The 22,116-nt window shown below is 41.7% G+C and overlaps 1 protein-coding gene across 1 annotated transcript; it reads left to right on the top strand.

Moving 5' to 3' along the window:
• Positions 1 to 380: 380 nt before the first annotated feature.
• LOC121561643 (protein NLRC3-like) lies at positions 381 to 20,977 on the top strand. Its single transcript, XM_045218180.1, has 18 exons — positions 381 to 490; positions 745 to 911; positions 1,103 to 2,990; positions 3,074 to 3,247; positions 6,170 to 6,343; positions 6,605 to 6,778; positions 7,538 to 7,584; positions 7,721 to 8,258; positions 14,719 to 14,777; positions 15,383 to 15,420; positions 16,147 to 16,211; positions 16,344 to 16,558; positions 16,746 to 17,005; positions 17,165 to 17,290; positions 17,456 to 17,588; positions 17,674 to 17,703; positions 19,863 to 20,145; positions 20,938 to 20,977. The coding sequence occupies exons 1-18, from the start codon at positions 420 to 422 to the stop codon at positions 20,942 to 20,944; spliced, it is 4,449 nt and encodes a 1,482-aa protein (XP_045074115.1). The 5' UTR covers positions 381 to 419; the 3' UTR covers positions 20,945 to 20,977.
• Positions 20,978 to 22,116: the final 1,139 nt, after the last annotated feature.

Raw genomic sequence — 22,116 nt, 5'->3', positions numbered from 1 at the left:
AACACATTGGACTGTGCATGTTTAAATGCAACATGAAGTCTCTGTTTGAACTTTGACCACAGACAGTAAAAGTGTTGTCATTGTTAATGTTCGGAAATATTGACTGTTCTGTTATTTCTTAGTGTTGCTAAGTGAGCTGTGACTCAAACATGAGTCTCTCTGGGGAGAGCGAGGAGAAGACCACTGCCTCTAAAATGAGTCTCTCTGGGGAGAGAGAGGAGGGGACCACTGCCTCTAAAATGAGTCTCTCTGGGGAGAGAGAGGAGGGGACCACTGCCTCTAAAACGAGTCTCTCTGGGGAGAGAGAGGAGGGGACCACTGTCTCTAAAATGAGTCTCTCTGGGGAGAGAGAGGAGGGGACCACTGCCTCTAAAATGAGTCTCTCTGGGGAGAGAGAGGAGGGGACCACTGCCTCTAAAATGAGTCTCTCTGGGGAGAGAGAGGAGGGGACCACTGGCTCTAAAATGACTCAAGACACCAGTTCTAAGAGGTAAGAGATTAATTGTAAAATATACAGTTCTCTTAAAAATATCAAACTAATGAAGAGAAAAGTGTTCACAAATTACATCAAATGTAGGCCTATATCATTCATTTAAAAGGCCAAAACCGATTTACCAATTGCAGACTGTAGCTTTAAAATAAACATCAGGACTTCTAGAAGTTAAATTATACAGTTGTTGAAATGATGTAGATGAGGTACTGATGATATATTGATGAGGTGATCTGCCTCCCTGTTTTGTTCAGTGTCCAGAAGCCCAGAGCAGAGTCACCTGCCCCCAGCCTGCTATCAATGAAGAGTGATCAGCCACCTGCTTTCAGCCAGGAACCATTACCAGATGACAATAAGGAAGTGGAGAGTTTGGACAGTGAGGATGCATTAAAGATCACACACAACCTTCTGGACAGAAGAAGTAAGACTGTGTTTCATACAATATTACAAAGAACGGGACAAAGGCCCCTCTAACACACACACACACACACACACTCACACTCACACTCACACACACACACACACACACACACACACACACACACACACACACACACACACACACACACACACACAAACTTATGAGTCCCAACTCTCATTGTTTTCCTATAGGTCAAACTCTTCTGACAGTCCAACAAGACATTAAGGCTAAACTGAAACACAAGTATCAACACATATCTGAAGGAATTGGACACCATGGAAACCAAAGTCTGTTAAAGGACATCTACACAGAGCTCTACATCACAGAGGGTGGAAGTGGAGGGGTCAATAATGAACATGAGGTGAGACAGATAGAGATGGCATCCAAGAAACAAACCACACAAGAGACACCAATCAAATGCAACGACATCTTCAAGCCTTTAGCTGGACAAGACAAACCTATCAGAACTGTGCTGACAAAAGGAATCGCTGGCATTGGAAAAACAGTCTCTGTGCAGAAGGTCATCCTTGACTGGGCAGAGGGAAAAGCAAATCAGGACGTTCATTTCATGTTTCCTCTTCCTTTCCGTGATCTGAACCTGAAAAAGGACCAATACAGTCTGATGCAACTTCTTTCCCACTACTTCTCAGAGCTGAAAGAGATTGACAACATTGAAGATGGGGAAACCAAAACTGTTTTCATTTTTGATGGTCTGGATGAGTGTCGACTTCCTCTAGACTTCAAAAACAATGAGAGGTGCTGTGATGTCACGAAGCCAACCTCAGTGGACGTGCTGCTGACAAACCTCATCAAGGGGAATCTGCTTCCCTCTGCTCTCCTCTGGATAACCTCACGGCCTGCAGCAGCCAATCAGATCCCTCCTGAGTGTGTTGACCAGGTGACAGAGGTACGAGGGTTCAATGATCCACAGAAGGAGGAGTACTTCAGGAAGAAAATCACAGATCAGAATCTGGCCAATGAAATCATCACCCACATAAAAACATCAAGGAGCCTCCACATCATGTGCCACATGCCAGTCTTCTGTTGGATATCAGCCACTGTCCTTGAGATGATGCTGAAAGAGGCAGAGAAGGATGAAGTCCCCAAAACTCTGACCCAGATGTTCACACACTTCACGCTCATCCAAATCATTGTGAAGAACAAGAAGTACAACAAAGCCACAGAGACAAACCCAAAGGAACTGTCTCAGTCAGACAAAGAGATGATCCTGAAACTGGCAGAGCTGGCTTTCCAACAGCTGCAGAAGGGCAACCTGATCTTCTATGAGGAGGACCTGAGAGAGTGTGGCCTTGATGTCACAGAGGCATCAGAGTACTCAGCATTGTGTACAGAGATCTTTAAAGAAGAATCTGGGCTGAACCAAGAGAAGGTCTACAGCTTTGTGCATCTGAGCATTCAGGAGTTTCTAGCAGCAGTGCATGCTTTAGAATCATGTCTGGACAAGAAGGAAAATGTTTTCCCCCCCAAAGCAGTCACTAGTGATAGTGATGATGATTCCTCTGACGATGACTATGATGAAGCAGCCACTCAAACCCTACTCCAAAATGTCATCACACAACAGTACAGAGACATGAAGTCAGACCCGTTGTATGACTTACACAGGAGAGCAGTGGACCAGGCCTTGAAGAGTGAGAATGGACACCTGGACCTGTTCCTCCGCTTCCTTCTGGGTCTCTCACTGGAGTCCAATCAGAATCTGTTACGAGGCCTTCTGACACAGACAGGAAGTACAACACAGAGCAATGAGGAAACAGTTAAGAGAACAGTCAGGTACATTTCATACATGATCGAATGGGAATCCTCACCAGAAAGGATCATCAACTTGTTCCACTGTCTGAATGAACTTGGTGCCAACTCTCTAGTTGAAGAAATGCAAACCTCCCTGCGATCAGGAACTCTTTCAGAAACAGAGCTAGAACCTCAACAATGTTCAGCCCTGGCCTACCTGTTACTGATGTCAGAGGAGGTGCTGGAGGAGTTTGACCTGAAGACATACAACACATCAGAGGAAGGTTATCAGAGGTTGCTGCCGGTAGTGAAAACCTGCAAGAGAGCACTGTAAGTTCTGCTATTGAGTTGATGTATACATTATCATTATTCTGAAGGATTTGTATATCTAACAGATGATCTCCTCTCTCCAGACTGGATCGCTGTAAACTCACATATGAATCCTGTGAGACTCTGGCTTCAGCTCTGCAGACACCAAACTCCCCCCTGAGAGAACTGGACCTCAGCTACAATGACCTGGGAGACAGAGGAGTGGAGCTGCTCTGTGTTGGACTAACCAGTCCACTCTGCAACATACAGACACTAGTGTGAGTTAACTATCTTCAGTATGAGTTATTATGTGGATGTTTTAAACATTATTTGAACGACTTAGTAAATATGCAGAAACATACATAAAATGTGATAAATATATCAAACTAAGGTAAATATCTTGAGTGAGTTAGTATGTTTTTGACGTTGGTTAAACATGTGTCCTTCTGTTATTGTCTTAATGCATCTCATTATTCTTAAAGCTTTGCATATTTAACAGTATATCACTATATCTCCTCTCTCCAGACTAGCTGACTGTAAACTCACATATAAATCCTGTGAGACTCTGGCCTCAACTCTGCAGACACCAAACTCCCCCCTGAGAGAACTGGACCTCAGCTACAATGACCTGGGAGACAGAGGAGTGGAGCTGCTCTGTGTTGGACTAACCAGTTCACTCTGCAACATACAGACACTAGTGTGAGTTAACTATCTTCAGTATCCACTGTGAGTGTTTATTTATTATGTATGTAGTTTGTATGTGTATGTTTTTAACATTATTTGAACATCTTGGTAAATATCCAGAAACATACATAAAATGTGATAAATATATCAAACTAAGGTTAAATATCTTGAGTGAGTTAGTATGTTTTTAACATTGGTTAATCATGTGTCCTTCTGTTATTGTCTTAATGCATCTCATTATTCTTAAAGCTTTGCATATTTATCAGTGTATCAACATATCTCCTCTCTCCAGACTGGCTGGCTGTAAACTCACATATAAATCCTGTGAGACTCTGGCCTCAGCTCTGCAGACACCAAACTCCCCCCTGAGAGAACTGGACCTCAGCTACAATGACCTGGGAGACAGAGGAGTGGAGCTGCTCTGTGTTGGACTAACCAGTGCACTCTGCAACATACAGACACTCGTGTGAGTTAACTATCTTCAGTATCCACTGTGAGTGTTTATGTATTATGTATGTACTATATACTGAACAAGAATATAAACGCAACATGCAACCATTTCAAAGGTTTTACTGAGTTACAGTTCATACGAGGAAATCAGTCAATTGAAATAAATTCATTAGGCCCTAATCTATGGATTTCACATAAATGGGAATTCAGATATGCATCTGTTGGTCACAGATACCTTAAAAAAAAGTATGGGTGTGTATCAGAAAACCAGTCCGTATCTGGTGTGACCACCATTTGCCTCATGCAGCGCGACACGTCTCCTTCACAGAGTTGATCAGGCTGTTGATTGTGGCCTGTGGAATGTTGTCCCACTCCTCTTCAATGGCTGTGCGAAGTTGCTGAAAACTGCCGGGAACTGGAAGACGCTGTCGTACACGTCGATCCAGAGCATCCCAAACATGCATGTCTGGTGAGTATGCAGTCCATGGAAGAACTGGGACATTTTCAGCTTCCAGGAATTGTATACAGATCCTTGCGACATGGGGCCGTGCATTATCATGCTGAAACATGAGGTGATGGCGGCAGATGAATGGCACGACAATGGGCCTCAGGATCTCGTCACGGTATCTCTGTGCATTCAAATTCCCATCGATAAAATGTGATTGTGTTCATTGTCCGTAGCTCATGCCTGCCCATACCATAACCCCACCGCCACCATGGGGCACTCTGTTCACAACGTTGAAATCAGCAAACCGCTCGCCCACACAATGCCATCACGACGCCATACACGCTTTCTGCCATCTTCCCGGTACAGTTGAAACCGGGATTCATCCGTGAAGAGCACACTTCTCCAGTGTGCCAGTGGCCATCGAAGGTGAGCATTTGCCCACTGAAGTCGGTTACGACGCCGAACTGCAGTCAGGTCAAGACCCTGGTGAGGATGACGAGCACGCAGATGAGCTTCCCTGAGAAGGTTTCTGACTGTTTGTGCAGAACTTTTTCGGTTGTGAAAACCCACAGTTAAATCAGCTGTCCTGGTGGCTTGTCTCAGACCATCCTGCAGGTGAAGAAGCCGGATGTGGAGGTCCTGGGCTGGCGTGGTTACATGTGGTCTGCGGTTGTGAGGCCGGTAGGATGTACTGCCAGATTCTCTAAAACGATGTTGGAGGCGGTTTATGGAAGAGAAATTAACATAAAATTATCTAGCAACAGCTCTGGTGGACATTCCTGCAGTCATCATGCCAATTGCACGCTCCCTCAAAACTTGACACATCTGTGGCATTGTGTTGTGTGACAAAACTGTACATTTCAGAGTGGCCTTTTATTGTCCCCAGCACAAGGTGCACCTGTGTAATGATCATGCAGTTTAATCAGCTTCTTGATATACCACACCTGTCAGGTGAATGGATTATCTTAACAAAATTGATTATCTTAACAAAGGAGAAATGCTCACTAACAGGGATCTAAACAAATTTATGCACAACATTTGAGAGAAATAAGCTTTTGTGCGTATGGAACATATCTGGGATATTTTATTTCAGCTCATGAAATGTGGGACCAACACTTTACATGTTGGGTTTATATTTCTGTTCAGTATAGTTAGTATGTGTATGTTTTTAACATTATTTTAACATTTTTGGGACATATCCAGAAACATACATAACATATATAAAACTAAGGTAAATATCTTGAGTGAGTTAGTATGTTTTTAACATTGGTTAATCATGTGTCCTTCTGTTATTGTCTTAATGCATCTCATTATTCTTAAAGCTTTGCATATTTAACAGTGTATCACTATATCTCCTCTCTCCAGACTGGCTGGCTGTAAACTCACATATGAATCCTGTGAGACTCTGGCTTCAGCTCTGCAGACACCAAACTCCCCCCTGAGAGAACTGGACCTCAGCTACAATGACCTGGGAGACAGAGGAGTGGAGCTGCTCTGTGTTGGATTAACCAGTCCACTCTGCAACATACAGACACTTGTGTGAGTTAACTATCTTCAGTGTGAGTTATTATGTGGATGTTTTAAACATTTGTTAATCATGTGCTCTTCTGCCCTCTAGTCTAGGTCAGTGTGGTCTGACAGAGGGTTGCTGTTCAGATCTGGCCTCAGTCCTGAGTTCACCCAACTCACAACTGAAACAACTGGAGCTGAGAGACAATGACCTGCAGGACTCAGGAGTTACACTGCTGTCTGCTGGACTGGAGGATCCAGACTGTAAACTACACACACTGGGGTATGTACAACTGTTTCAGTCAGGTCGGTACTGAGCTGAGTTACACTGCCCTCTGCTGGACTGGAGGATCCAGACTGTAAACTACACACACTGGGGTATGTACAGCTGTTTCATTCAGGTCGGTACTGAGCTTAGTAAAACAAATACTCTGAACATCTGATGTTTCATGACAATGTTTGTGTCATGGACAAATATATGGGTGTCCTACAAGATGATTGACACCAGTCCACCAACCTAGACAGCTGTTGTGTCTCTCTGTAGGCTGTCTGGCTGTCTGGTCACAGAGGAGGGCTGTGCTGCTCTGTCTTCAGCTCTGAGGTCAAACCCCTCCCACCTGAAAGAGCTGGACCTGAGCTACAATCACCCAGGAGACTCTGCAGGGGGACTGCTTTCAGCTGCTCTGGTGGATCCCACAGATAAACTGATGAAGCTGAAGTAAGTCAGAATAGATGTCCTAATAGTGTGAGCAGTGGTTGTGTCCTATGTAGTGTAGTAGGTTCAGTAACATGAGGACCTGATGGTATAATTAAGGGGACGTTTACCCAGCAGGCTTAGCACTCCAACACAGCATACATCATCACCACATGAATACTCTTCTTCTGCATCTCTGATATCCTGTTGGAATTGTACTCTGTTCTGTATGCAGTAGGTAGGATAGAATACCTGTATGTATCTAGTAATGAATTGTACTCTGTTCTGAATGCAGTAGGTAGGGTAGAATACCTGTATGTCTCTAGTAATGAATTGTACTCTGTTCTGTATGCAGTAGGTAGGATAGAATACCTGCATGTATCTAGTAATGAATTGTACTCTGTTCTGAATGCAGTAGGTAGGATAGAATACCTGTATGTATCTAGTAATGAATTGTACTCTGTTCTGTATGCAGTAGGTAGGATAGAATACCTGTATGTCTCTAGTAATGAATTTTACTCTGTTCTGTATGCAGTAGGTAGGATAGAATACCTGTATGTCTCTAGTAATGAATTGTACTCTGTTCTGTATGCAGTAGGTAGGATAGAATACCTGTATGTCTCTAGTAATGAATTGTACTCTGTTCTGTATGCAGTAGGTAGGGTAGAATACCTGTATTTCTCTAGTAATGAACTTGGATAGTGCACCAGAACACAACAATATGGTTTAAATGTTGACTGCTTTATTAAGTCTTTGTCAGTCAATAACCTGTTTCTCCTACAGTGTGGATCATGGTGGAGAGTTCAGGCTGAAATCAGGGCTGAGGAAATGTAAGTCTCTTCAATCCTAATTAACTGCATATTCAGAACTACAGTAACATAGTAACTAATCAATACTTGTTCTCTACCTACAAAACAACATTTTATATGAAGATGTGGTTTGATTAAACTCTCCTTTTGTCTACAGATGCCTGTCATCTCACCCTGGACCCAAATACAGCAAACCCACACCTGATACTGTCTGAGGGGAACAGGAAGGTGACACGGGTGGAGGAGAAGCAGCATTATGAAGACCATCCAGACAGATTTGACCGTCATCCCCAAGTTCTCTGCAGAGAAGTTTTATCTGGATCTCGTTATTACTGGGAGGTGGAGAGGGATGGTGACATTTCTCACATTGGTGTGGCGTACAAAGGAATGCAGAGGAAGGGAGTAGACAGTTGTATTGGAACCAATAGAAAGTCCTGGAGTTTAGTCTGCTCTGACAGTGGATATGACTTTTACCATGCTGAAGTCATCAGATTCTTCCATGATCCTGTTTCTAACAGAGTTGGAGTGTATCTGGACTGGCCAGCTGGTACTTTGTCCTTCTATAGCGTGTCCTCCTCTGGTACACTGACACACCTTTACACAAAACACACCACATTCACTGAACCCCTCTATCCTGGGTTTGGGGTTTATTCCTCAGTGACCCTGTGTCAGATAGATGACCAACACATTCAAAGGTGAGTCATAGCAATGTTTCATCATGTGTTTTCCTCTGGATTCATTCCTACAGTTAGATTAGTAGTAGCGGTGTGTTTTAATGTGTTCTGTTGGACCTACAGACAGTTAGATTAGTGGTGGTGGTGTGTTTTAATGTGTTCTGTTGGACCTACAGACAATTAGATTAGTAGTAGTGGTGTGTTTTAAAGTGTTCTGTTGGACCTACAGACAGTTAGATTAGTAGTAGTGGTGTGTTTTAATGTGTTCTGTTGGACCTACATACAGTTAGATTAGTGGTGGTGGTGTGTTTTAATGTGTTCTGTTGGACCTACAGACAGTTAGATTAGTGGTAGTGGTGTGTTTTAATGTGTTCTGTTGGACCTACAGACAGTTAGATTAGTAGTAGTGGTGTGTTTTAATGTGTTCTGTTGGACCTACAGACAATTAGATTAGTAGTAGTGGTGTGTTTTAAAGTGTTCTGTTGGACCTACAGACAGTTAGATTAGTAGTAGTGGTGTGTTTTAATGTGTTCTGTTGGACCTACATACAGTTAGATTAGTGGTGGTGGTGTGTTTTAATGTGTTCTGTTGGACCTACAGACAGTTAGATTAGTGGTAGTGGTGTGTTTTAATGTGTTCTGTTGGACCTACAGACAGTTAGATTAGTAGTAGTGGTGTGTTTTAATGTGTTCTGTTGGACCTACAGACAGTTAGATTAGTAGTAGTGGTGTGTTTTAATGTGTTCTGTTGGACCTACAGACAGTTAGATTAGTAGTAGTGGTGTGTTTTAATGTGTTCTGTTGGACCTACAGACAGTTAGATTAGTAGTAGTGGTGTGTTTTAATGTGTTCTGTTGGACCTACAGACAGTTAGATTAGTGGTGGTGGTGTGTTTTTAATGTGTTCTGTTGGACCTACAGACAGTTAGATTAGTGGTGGTGTGTTTTAATGTGTTCTGTTGTACCTACAGACAGTTAGATTAGTAGTGGTGTGTTTTTAATGTGTTCTGTTGGACCTACAGACAGTAAGATTAGTAGTAGTGGTGTGTTTTTAATGTGTTCTGTTGGACCTACAGACAGTTAGATTAGTGGTGGTGGTGTGTTTTAATGTGTTCTGTTGGACCTACAGACAGTTAGATTAGTAGTAGTGGTATGTTTTAATGTGTTCTGTTGGACCTACAGACAGTTAGATTAGTAGTGGTGTGTTTTAATGTGTTCTGTTGGACCTACAGACAGTTAGATTAGTGGTGGTGGTGTGTTTTAATTTGTTCTGTTGGACCTACAGACAGTTAGATTAGTGGTGGTGGTGTGTTTTTAATGTGTTCTGTTGGACCTACAGACAGTTAGATTAGTAGTAGTGGTGTGTTTTAATGTGTTCTGTTGGACCTACAGACAGTTAGATTAGTAGTAGTGGTGTGTTTTAATGTGTTCTGTTGGACCTACAGACAGTTAGATTAGTAGTAGTGGTGTGTTTTAATGTGTTCTGTTGGACCTACAGACAGTTAGATTAGTGGTGGTGGTGTGTTTTAATGTGTTCTGTTGGACCTACAGACAGTTAGATTAGTGGTAGTGGTGTGTTTTAATGTGTTCTGTTGGACCTACAGACAGTTAGATTAGTAGTAGTGGTGTGTTTTAATGTGTTCTGTTGGACCTACAGACAGTTAGATTAGTATTAGTAGTGTGTTTTAATGTGTTCTGTTGGACCTACAGACAGTTAGATTAGTAGTAGTGGTGTGTTTTAATGTGTTCTGTTGGACCTACAGACAGTTAGATTAGTGGTGGTGGTGTGTTTTAATGTGTTCTGTTGGACCTACAGACAGTTAGATTAGTAGTAGTGGTGTGTTTTAATGTGTTCTGTTGGACCTACAGACAGTTAGATTAGTATTAGTAGTGTGTTTTAATGTGTTCTGTTGGACCTACAGACAGTTAGATTAGTAGTGGTGTGTTTTAATGTGTTCTGTTGGACCTACAGACAGTTAGATTAGTGGTAGTGGTGTGTTTTAATGTGTTCTGTTGGACCTACAGACAGTTAGATTAGTAGTAGTGGTGTGTTTTAATGTGTTCTGTTAGACCTACAGACAGTTAGATTAGTATTAGTAGTGTGTTTTAATGTGTTCTGTTGGACCTACAGACAGTTAGATTAGTAGTGGTGTGTTTTAATGTGTTCTGTTGGACCTACAGACAGTTAGATTAGTAGTAGTGGTGTGTTTTAATGTGTTCTGTTGGACCTACAGACAGTTAGATTAGTAGTGGTGGTGTGTTTTAATGTGTTCTGTTTGACCTACAGACAGTTAGATTAGTGGTAGTGGTGTGTTTTAATGTGTTCTGTTGGACCTACAGACAGTTAGATTAGTAGTAGTGGTGTGTTTTAATGTGTTCTGTTGGACCTACAGACAGTTAGATTAGTAGTAGTGGTGTGTTTTAATGTGTTCTGTTGGACCTACAGACAGTTAGATTAGTAGTGGTGGTGTGTTTTAATGTGTTCTGTTGGACCTACAGACAGTTAGATTAGTGGTGGTGGTGTGTTTTTAATGTGTTCTGTTGGACCTACAGACAGTTAGATTAGTGGTGGTGGTGTGTTTTTAATGTCTTCTGTTGGACCTACAGACAGTTAGATTAGTAGTAGTGGTGTGTTTTAATGTGTTCTGTTGGACCTACAGACAGTTAGATTAGTAGTAGTGGTGTGTTTTAATGTGTTCTGTTGGACCTACAGACAGTTAGATTAGTAGTGGTGGTGTGTTTTTAATGTGTTCTGTTGGACCTACAGACAGTTAGATTAGTAGTGGTGGTGTGTTTTTAATGTGTTCTGTTGGACCTACAGACAGTTAGATTAGTAGTAGTGGTGTGTTTTAATGTGTTCTGTTGGACCTACAGACAGTTAGATTAGTGGTGGTGGTGTGTTTTTAATGTGTTCTGTTGGACCTACAGACAGTTAGATTAGTAGTAGTGGTGTGTTTTAATGTGTTCTGTTGGACCTACAGACAGTTAGATTAGTGGTGGTGGTGTGTTTTTAATGTGTTCTGTTGGACCTACAGACAGTTAGATTAGTGGTGGTGTGTTTTAATGTGTTCTGTTGTACCTACAGACAGTTAGATTAGTAGTGGTGGTGTGTTTTTAATGTGTTCTGTTGGACCTACAGACAGTTAGATTAGTAGTAGTGGTGTGTTTTTAATGTGTTCTGTTGGACCTACAGACAGTTAGATTAGTGGTGGTGGTGTGTTTTAATGTGTTCTGTTGGACCTACAGACAGTTAGATTAGTAGTAGTGTTGTGTTTTAATGTGTTCTGTTGGACCTACAGACAGTTAGATTAGTATTAGTAGTGTGTTTTAATGTGTTCTGTTGGACCTACAGACAGTTAGATTAGTGGTGGTGGTGTGTTTTAATGTGTTCTGTTGGACCTACAGACAGTTAGATTAGTAGTAGTGGTGTGTTTTAATGTGTTCTGTTGGACCTACAGACAGTTAGATTAGTATTAGTAGTGTGTTTTAATGTGTTCTGTTGGACCTACAGACAGTTAGATTAGTAGTGGTGTGTTTTAATGTGTTCTGTTGGACCTACAGACAGTTAGATTAGTAGTAGTGGTGTGTTTTAATGTGTTCTGTTGGACCTACAGACAGTTAGATTAGTAGTGGTGGTGTGTTTTAATGTGTTCTGTTGGACCTACAGACAGTTAGATTAGTGGTAGTGGTGTGTTTTAATGTGTTCTGTTGGACCTACAGACAGTTAGATTAGTAGTAGTGGTGTGTTTTAATGTGTTCTGTTGGACCTACAGACAGTTAGATTAGTAGTGGTGTGTTTTAATGTGTTCTGTTGGACCTACAGACAGTTAGATTAGTAGTAGTGGTGTGTTTTAATGTGTTCTGTTGGACCTACAGACAGTTAGATTAGTAGTGGTGGTGTGTTTTAATGTGTTCTGTTGGACCTACAGACAGTTAGATTAGTGGTGGTGGTGTGTTTTTAATGTGTTCTGTTGGACCTACAGACAGTTAGATTAGTGGTGGTGGTGTGTTTTTAATGTGTTCTGTTGGACCTACAGACAGTTAGATTAGTAGTAGTGGTGTGTTTTAATGTGTTCTGTTGGACCTACAGACAGTTAGATTAGTAGTAGTGGTGTGTTTTTAATGTGTTCTGTTGGACCTACAGACAGTTAGATTAGTAGTAGTGGTGTGTTTTAATGTGTTCTGTTGGACCTACAGACAGTTAGATTAGTGGTGGTGGTGTGTTTTTAATGTGTTCTGTTGGACCTACAGACAGTTAGATTAGTGGTGGTGGTGTGTTTTTAATGTGTTCTGTTGGACCTACAGACAGTTAGATTAGTAGTAGTGGTGTGTTTTAATGTGTTCTGTTGGACCTACAGACAGTTAGATTAGTGGTGGTGGTGTGTTTTTAATGTGTTCTGTTGGACCTACAGACAGTTAGATTAGTGGTGGTGTGTTTTAATGTGTTCTGTTGTACCTACAGACAGTTAGATTAGTAGTGGTGGTGTGTTTTTAATGTGTTCTGTTGGACCTACAGACAGTTAGATTAGTAGTAGTGGTGTGTTTTTAATGTGTTCTGTTGGACCTACAGACAGTTAGATTAGTGGTGGTGGTGTGTTTTAATGTGTTCTGTTGGACCTACAGACAGTTAGATTAGTAGTAGTGGTGTGTTTTAATGTGTTCTGTTGGACCTACAGACAGTTAGATTAGTATTAGTAGTGTGTTTTAATGTGTTCTGTTGGACCTACAGACAGTTAGATTAGTGGTGGTGGTGTGTTTTAATGTGTTCTGTTGGACCTACAGACAGTTAGATTAGTAGTAGTGGTGTGTTTTAATGTGTTCTGTTGGACCTACAGACAGTTAGATTAGTATTAGTAGTGTGTTTTAATGTGTTCTGTTGGACCTACAGACAGTTAGATTAGTAGTGGTGTGTTTTAATGTGTTCTGTTGGACCTACAGACAGTTAGATTAGTAGTAGTGATGTGTTCTGTTGGACCTACAGACAGTTAGATTAGTAGTGGTGGTGTGTTTTAATGTGTTCTGTTGGACCTACAGACAGTTAGATTAGTGGTAGTGGTGTGTTTTAATGTGTTCTGTTGGACCTACAGACAGTTAGATTAGTAGTAGTGGTGTGTTTAAATGTGTTCTGTTGGACCTACAGACAGTTAGATTAGTAGTGGTGTGTTTTAATGTGTTCTGTTGGACCTACAGACAGTTAGATTAGTAGTAGTGGTGTGTTTTAATGTGTTCTGTTGGACCTACAGACAGTTAGATTAGTAGTGGTGGTGTGTTTTAATGTGTTCTGTTGGACCTACAGACAGTTAGATTAGTGGTGGTGGTGTGTTTTTAATGTGTTCTGTTGGACCTACAGACAGTTAGATTAGTGGTGGTGGTGTGTTTTTAATGTGTTCTGTTGGACCTACAGACAGTTAGATTAGTGGTGGTGGTGTGTTTTTAATGTGTTCTGTTGGACCTACAGACAGTTAGATTAGTAGTAGTGGTGTGTTTTAATGTGTTCTGTTGGACCTACAGACAGTTAGATTAGTGGTGGTGGTGTGTTTTTAATGTGTTCTGTTGGACCTACAGACAGTTAGATTAGTGGTGGTGTGTTTTAATGTGTTCTGTTGTACCTACAGACAGTTAGATTAGTAGTGGTTGTGTGTTTTTAATGTGTTCTGTTGGACCTACAGACAGTTAGATTAGTAGTAGTGGTGTGTTTTAATGTGTTCTGTTGGACCTACAGACAGTTAGATTAGTAGTAGTGGTGTGTTTTTAATGTGTTCTGTTGGACCTACAGACAGTTAGATTAGTGGTGGTGGTGTGTTTTAATGTGTTCTGTTGGACCTACAGACAGTTAGATTAGTAGTAGTGGTGTGTTTTAATGTGTTCTGTTGGACCTACAGACAGTTAGATTAGCAGTAGTGGTGTGTTTTAATGTGTTCTGTTGGACCTACAGACAGTTAGATTAGTAGTGGTGGTGTGTTTTTAATGTGTTCTGTTGGACCTACAGACAGTTAGATTAGTAGTGGTGGTGTGTTTTAATGTGTTCTGTTGGACCTACAGACAGTTAGATTAGTAGTAGTGGTGTGTTTTAATGTGTTCTGTTGGACCTACAGACAGTTAGATTAGTGGTGGTGGTGTGTTTTTAATGTGTTCTGTTGGATGTACAGATGTTTCCTCTCCTATGTCTCACTGTAGTGTCAGTTTCACTCTAACCACAAGAGGGCATCAGAACCTGTTAAAATGATACCTGGTGACTTCACGTCTCTAGGGGCTTTCATCAAGATAAGCAATGTCACCTGTAATGTCACCATCAGTATTGACTTCATGGAAGTTGACATAGTGTTATGTCACATTTGGTAATCCACCCTACATAGGGAGCTGTTCTGTCACCCTTTATACACCCTTTGTATTGCTTATGAAGACTGTATGTATGCTATATAAAGCCTTTATAAGTTGTATTTAGTTTAATCACAGTCTATCCATCTGCTGTCCCAACACCAGAGACCATGGTGGAGAGTGTTGTATCAAGCCTGGACCTGAGAACACCAGAGACCAGATATGTGAGTGTTAACTGATAATTGTTTTAAAATCAAAATACGATTAAAGCGTTCTTGAGTCCCAGGCAAGGAACACAATCATGATCTATTTGGTCAAAACAAACTTAAAGATAGAGTCAGCAATATGATGTAGATGCACAAAGTAAACATCATAGTGGGTAAACTTCTACAACAACTAAGGGCGTTGGAGCGCGATGCTAAACTCCTCTGTTTTGGTCCCGTGGCTACCACACTGTAAGAGTGAAGAGAACCCGTGCACATGGGCAGATACTGTGTGAGAGAGAAGTCAGGCATCTTGCTCATCACAATATCTGCGGTGCTGCTCGTACAACATCATTTAGCTGACTCTACCTTTAAGCTCTCATCCTGGGATCTACCAGAAATCAGGCCCCCAACATCTACAAAACATGGACCAGAACCATGTTGTTTCCTGCTTCCACAAACATTCATTAATATAACACTAATGTCAGATTATGGTATGATAATGAGTGTACATTCTGAGACTGTTGCTCACTTACATTCATTTTTATTACAAGTCTGTTTAATATTTATTAATTCATTATTACATGAGATTGTCCGTTTTAAATAACAACTACTTTTGACTTCAGGGATTCCTCAGAGCTGTAAGACTTGTGACCATGTTGAGGTAAGTCATAATGTCAATTCTCACTTTTACATACCTTCAGGAGTCAGGCACAGTCTGAAAGCCAGGTGTGTACTGACCAACCATTCATACTGGGATATAGACAGTCCTGTGTTCTGCTTTAGTAATATAAACCCAGTCTGAAAGCCAGGTGTGTACTGACCAACCATTCATACTGGGATATAGACAGTCCTGTGTTCTGCTTTAGTAATATAAACACAGTCTGAAAGCCAGGTGTGTACTGACCAACCATTCATACTGGGATATAGACAGTCCTGTGTTCTGCTTTAGTAATATAAACACAGTCTGAAAGCCAGGTGTGTACTGACCAACCATTCATACTGGGATATAGACAGTCCTGTGTTCTGCTTTAGTAATATAAACACAGTCTGAAAGCCAGGTGTGTACTGACCAACCATTCATACTGGGATATAGACAGTCCTGTGTTCTGCTTGTAGGAATGAAGGATTTTAACTTCTGTCATATTTTGTCATTAGACAGTTTAATTGGATCAATCGCCAGCATTCCATGTAACATTGAATAAATACATTAGATTAGTTACTTTGGTTAATGGGCCAGTTTCCCGGACACAGATTAAGCCTAGTCCTGGACCTTAAAGAACTTTCTATTGAAACTTCCATTGATCATGCTTAAAGTCCAGCACTAGACTCAATCTGTGTCCAGGAAACTGGCCCCATATGTATAACTGACATGCTTGTCCTTGTTCAGGACTCCACACACTGGCTTCAGATTGAACCCTTGACTTCCACTGTCCAGGGAGTGACAATGTTCAGGTAAAATAACTACTTTTAACATTTCATTCCACTTGCTAGTGTATTTCCCCATTACCTTTGGGAATAGGCTTATAATCCAACCTCTCCATTTGACGATTGACCCTCTCTACCATATCTTGTTGTTGCCCTCAGGCACAGGACACCCAAAGGGCGTTATGAGTGCACAGTGTCTGGGCTCCGCTGGGTGTGTGACAGAGATGTCATTCTGAAGTATCACTTCAGGAACTGGGATCCCTACACTCAACTTCTGAAAGACATGCAGTACGGACAAGGTGGTCCATTGCTGGACATCACTATGGAGTTAGGTGAACTGGAGGAAGTTCATCTGCCACACTTTGTCTGTTTAGGTAAAACCATATAGACATAGTATTCAGAAAGACATTTCCATGTAACTGAGTTTCACTTCCTGAATGAATAAATGAATATTCTGGGAGTTTGAGTTTACTGTGATCTGGTACCACATATTCTTTGTGTTTTAGTTGTTTGAATAATACAATATTTGTCTTTCTGTCTCCTTTTTATTGTGTTGTTCAGGGACCAACCCTTCCCTGAGGAATGAGATGAAGATTTTTCATGTAGAGGAACATGGAGTGTCTGTTGAGGAAGTGCATGAGGTCACCAGATTCCATGCTAAGATTCTCCATCCCAAGTTCTCAGTTATCTCTGTTATACTGAGCTTTATCTTTTGGCGGAACATAGATGTCCACTGTGAGCTGATGCTCTATCTGTCAGTGAAAAAGCAAACACTAATTCCACGCCTATACCTGTTCCCCAGTAACCCCAGCCAAATACAGGTGAGGTACCATTCTTTTAGAGGTGACCTTAACTAAGCAGTGGTACGGTTTATGTTGACACTCATAACATGAAGTTAATAGTTTGTTGCTAGTTTTCTGAATAATGTTTGAATAATACTATACATTGACTGGTTGTGTATTTCATGCCTCGTTTCGCAGGCTGTGGAACAACAGGAAAAGTCTCAAGGGTCTTCAAGGGTTCTCATCTCAAGACCAGAGCAGGCCTTCAAACTGAATAGTTTCTTCAGACTGAACATTCCCTGTTCTACCGCCATCAATCCACAGGTACAGTTTTAGTAAAGTAAGAACATGAATCGGACATTTAAATCACATTTATATCCATTGCTCTCTCTTGCTCGCTCGCTCTCAATTCAAATGGCTTTATTGGCATGGGAAACATATGTTTACATTGCAAGCAATCTCTCTCTCGCTCTCTCCGTCTCTCTCCAGAAGATTCATCTCATACATAGAGACTCCACACCAAGCTTTTTCAGGGCGGTTGTGAAAATGACAGGGGTTGACATTGAGATGGAGTTATTCGGTGATGATGAGAGGATTGCATGGAAAGAAGTGGTATCACAAGGTAGGAGCATATGTCAATCATAACTTTGTACTTTTGTAACAGATGCTATTTAGAGTGATATAACCTCATTTGGTTTATCTTTCAGATGAATACATCACTGCCACCCATTCAACAAGTAAGTAAACATGAGTTACAGTGCATTCGGAAAGTATTCAGACCCCTTGAATTGTTCCACATTTTGTTACGTTACAGCCTTATTATAAAATTGATTAAATCGTTTTTTCCCCCTCATCAATCTGCACACAATACCCCATAATGACAAAGCAAAAACAGGTTTTAGACATTTTTGCAAATGTGTATATATAAAATAAAATCACATTTACATAAGTATTTAGACCCTTTACTCAGTACTTTGTTGAAGCACCTTTGGCAGCGATTACAGCCTCAATTCTTCTTGGGTATGATGCTACAAGCTTGGCACACCTGTATTTGGGGAGTTTCTCCCATTCTTCTCTGCAGATCCTCTCAAGCCCTGCCAGGTTGGATGGGGAGCGTCGCTGCACAGCTATTTACAGGTCTCTCTAGAGATATTAGATCGGGTTCAAGTCCGGGCTCTGGCTGGGCCACTCAAGTACATTCAGAGACTTGTCCCGAAGCCACTCCTGCGTTGTCTTGTCTATGTGCTTAGGGTAGTTGTCCTGTTGGAAGGTGAACCTTCGCCCCAGTCTGAGGTCCTGAGCGCTCTGGAGCAGGTTTTCATTAAGGCTCTCTCTGTACTTTGCTCCATTCATCTTTCCCTCGATCCTGACTAGTCTCCCAGTCCCTGCCGCTGAAAAACATCCCCACAGCATGATGCTGCCACCACCATGCTTCACCGTAGGGATGGTGCCAGCTTTCCTCCATACGTGACGCTTGGCATTCAGGCCAAAGAGTTCAATATTGGTTTCATCAGACCAGAGAATCTTGTTTCTCATGGTCTGAGAGTCTTTTGGTGCCTTTTGGCAAACTCCAAGTGGGCTGTCATGTGCCTTTTACTGAGGAGTGGCTTCCGTCTGGCCACTCTACCATAAAGGCCTGATTGGTGGAGTTCTGCAGAGATGGTTGTCCTTCTGGAAGTTTCTCCCATCTCCACAGAGGAACTCTGGAGCTCTTTCAGAGTGACCATCTGGTTCTTGGTCACCTCCCTGACCAAGGCCCTTCTCCCCCGATTGCTCAGTTTGGCCGGGCGGCCAGCTCTAGGAAGAGTCTTGGTGGTTCCAAACTTCTTCCATTTAAGAATGATGGAGGCCACTGTGTTCTTGGAGACCTTCAATGCTGCAGAACTGTTTCGGTACCCTTCCCCAGATCTGGGCCTCGACACAATCCTGTCTCGGAGCTCTACGGACAATTTCTTCAACCTCATGGCTTGGGTTTTGCTCTGACATGCACTGTCAACTGTGGGACCTTATATAGACAGGTGTGTTCCTTCCCAAACATGTCCAATCAATTAAATTTACCACAGGTGGACTCCAATCAAGTTGTTCAAACATCTCAAGGATGATCAATGGAAACAGGATGCACCTGAGCTCAATTTCAAGTCTCATAGCAAAGGGTCTGAATACTTATTTCGATAAGGTATTTCTGTTTTGGAATATTTTTATTCTGTATATTTGTGTTATTTTAAGTCATTATTGTGGAGTCACTACAATGTTGTTGATCCATCCTCAGTTTTCTCCCGTCACAGCCATTGAACTCTGTAGCTGTTTTAAAATCACCAATGGCCTCATGGTGACATCACTAAGCAGTTTCCTTCCTGTCCTGCAGCTCAGTTCAGAAGGACGACTGTATCTTTGATGTGTCTGGGTGGTTTAATACATCACCCACAGGATAATTATTAACTTGACCATGCTTAAAGAGATATTCAATGTCTGATGTGTTATTGTTACCCATCTACCAATCACTGCCCTTCTTTATGAGGCTTTCTAAAAGATCCCTGGTCTTTGTATATAGTTGAATCTGTGCTTGAAATGCGATACTTGACTGAGGGACCTTACAGATGTTGAATGTATGGGGGACATGTCCACTTTGACATTAGATTATTCTGAGTAGATTGTTGATAAAACATTAATAAGGGCATCAATTTTCAATGACTTCTCAATAAACCTAATAGGAAAAATTATTATTTATATTTTCTATTTTAAATTGACTGACTTTAATTGGAATTGACCACAACCCTGGAGTCGGCTCTATACAATAAATGACTATCAGAGGAATGATAACTGGAGAGACTGGAAGATGTAGAAACAGCTGCTGTTAACCCTAAAGCCATATTAATTTAATTGACCCCCCCTTCAGCATTAACAGTCCCTGACATTCCTGCTGAGGAGTTTCTGAAGAAACACTGGGCTAAACTAATTCAGCGAACCAAAAACTCAATGCCAATAGCAGATGATCTGTGGTCAAAGAACATGATTGGTGAAGAAGAGCACTCCAGAATAACAGCTGAAACAACTGAACAGGACCGAATGAGAAAACTACTGAAAGCAGTCATCCCCAAAGGACCAGAAGTGACGGGAGCTTGTCTCAAAGCTCTCGTTGAACATGAAAACCATCTTGTTAAGGACTTGAGTGAATCTAGGTAAGACAGTTTTCATTGCTCCCTCCCTTGAATATGTGTAATGATTAAATATAGGTCAAATAAAAACACAGCTACCCAGATCAAAGAGGAACTGTTTTCCAGAATGGAAGCATGTTTTTGTGTTTCTGTCTGTAATAAATGACTGTTATCTTATTGTAGTTACATCATAGGACCATCATCACATCATTATCTCAGGTGGAACTCCTCCTTCTCCTCCATACTTTCTGATCTCTCTCTCCCCTTCTCCTCCATACTTTCTGATCTCTCTCTCCCCTTCTCCTCCATACTTTCTGATCTCTCTCTCCCCTTCTCCTCCATACTTTCTGATCTCTCTTCCCTTCTCCTCCATACTTTCTGATCTCTCTCTTCCCTTCTCCTCCATACTTTCTGATCTCTCTCTTCCCTTCTCCTCCATACTTTCTGATCTCTCTCTTCCCTTCTCCTCCATACTTTCTGATCTCTCTCTTCCCTTCTTCTCCATACTTTCTGATCTCTCTCTCCCCTTCTCCTCCATACTTTCTGATCTCTCTCTTCCCTTCTCCTCCATACTTTCTGATCTCTCTCTTCCCTTCTCCTCCATACTTTCTGATCTCTCTCTTGCCTTCTTCTCCATACTTTCTGATCTCTCTCTCCCCTTCTCCTCCATACTTTCTGATCTCTCTCTCCCCTTCTCCTCCATACTTTCTGATCTCTCTCTTCCCTTCTCCTCCATACTTTCTGATCTCTCTCTTCCCTTCTCCTCCATACTTTCTGATCTCTCTCTTCCCTTCTCCTCCATCCTCTTTCTTGTAGAACCTAATCTGAAGACGCTGAGGCCTGTCTCCTAGTCTGTGGACTAAGACACTTCTTCACCTAATCTGAAGACGCTGAGGCCTGTCTCCTAGTCTGTGGACTAAGACACTTCTTCACCTAATCTGAAGACGCTGAGGCCTGTCTCCTAGTCTGTGGACTAAGACACTTCTTCACCTAATCTGAAGACGCTGAGGCCTGTCTCCTAGTCTGTGGACTAAGACACTTCTTCACCTAATCTGAAGACGCTGAGGCCTGTCTCCTAGTCTGTGGACTAAGACACTTCTTCACCTAATCTGAAGACGCTGAGGCCTGTCTCCTAGTCTGTGGACTAAGACACTTCTTCACCTGATCTGAAGACGCTGAGGCCTGTCTCCTAGTCTGTGGACTAAGACACTTCTTCACCTAATCTGAAGACGCTGAGGCCTGTCTCCTAGTCTGTGGACTAAGACACTTCTTCACCTAATCTGAAGACGCTGAGGCCTGTCTCCTAGTCTGTGGACTAAGACACTTCTTCACCTAATCTGAAGACGCTGAGGCCTGTCTCCTAGTCTGTGGACTAAGACACTTCTTCACCTAATCTGAAGACGCTGAGGCCTGTCTCCTAGTCTGTGGACTAAGACACTTGTATTTTGTGTGTGTGTGTCTTTGTATATACTGTGTGTGAGTTGGTCTCTGATTACTGTGATTAGTTCAATGTAACGTCATATACTATACATTATAATCAGTCTGTTTTGGGTTTGCAGAATCATTGTATATCATTGGTTTTCCATCCTATCATGTTACCACACAGATGTGACTGTCTAGCTCAGCGGTTCCCAAACTTTCCCATTCTGGAGACCATCAAATCACCGTCCAAAGCTCTTGAGGACCACCATTCACGGAGTCGCTGTTCTTTTTTCACATCAAATATATTGCCGGTCAAATTCTATCAATAGATGTGAATGTAACAAAGCCTGTAAAGGTCTATTATTATAAACTAGTTGCATTGTGAAAAGGAATGTAAAATTGCTTATAATACCATTAATACTCCCAACTGTTATTATTTTAGAATAATAAAATACTACAATCTAAAAGTAATTGAGGACCACCTGCACCACCCCCCAAGGACCACAGGTTGGGAACCACTGGTCTGGAGTCCTTCTGCCAAACCTGGTTGTTGTGTCACACTGCCCCCTCCTG

Source organism: Coregonus clupeaformis, unplaced genomic scaffold (genome assembly GCF_020615455.1).
Source record: "Coregonus clupeaformis isolate EN_2021a unplaced genomic scaffold, ASM2061545v1 scaf1420, whole genome shotgun sequence".
Classification (NCBI taxonomy): domain Eukaryota; kingdom Metazoa; phylum Chordata; class Actinopteri; order Salmoniformes; family Salmonidae; genus Coregonus; species Coregonus clupeaformis.
This window is presented reverse-complemented; position numbering and strand designations above follow the sequence as displayed.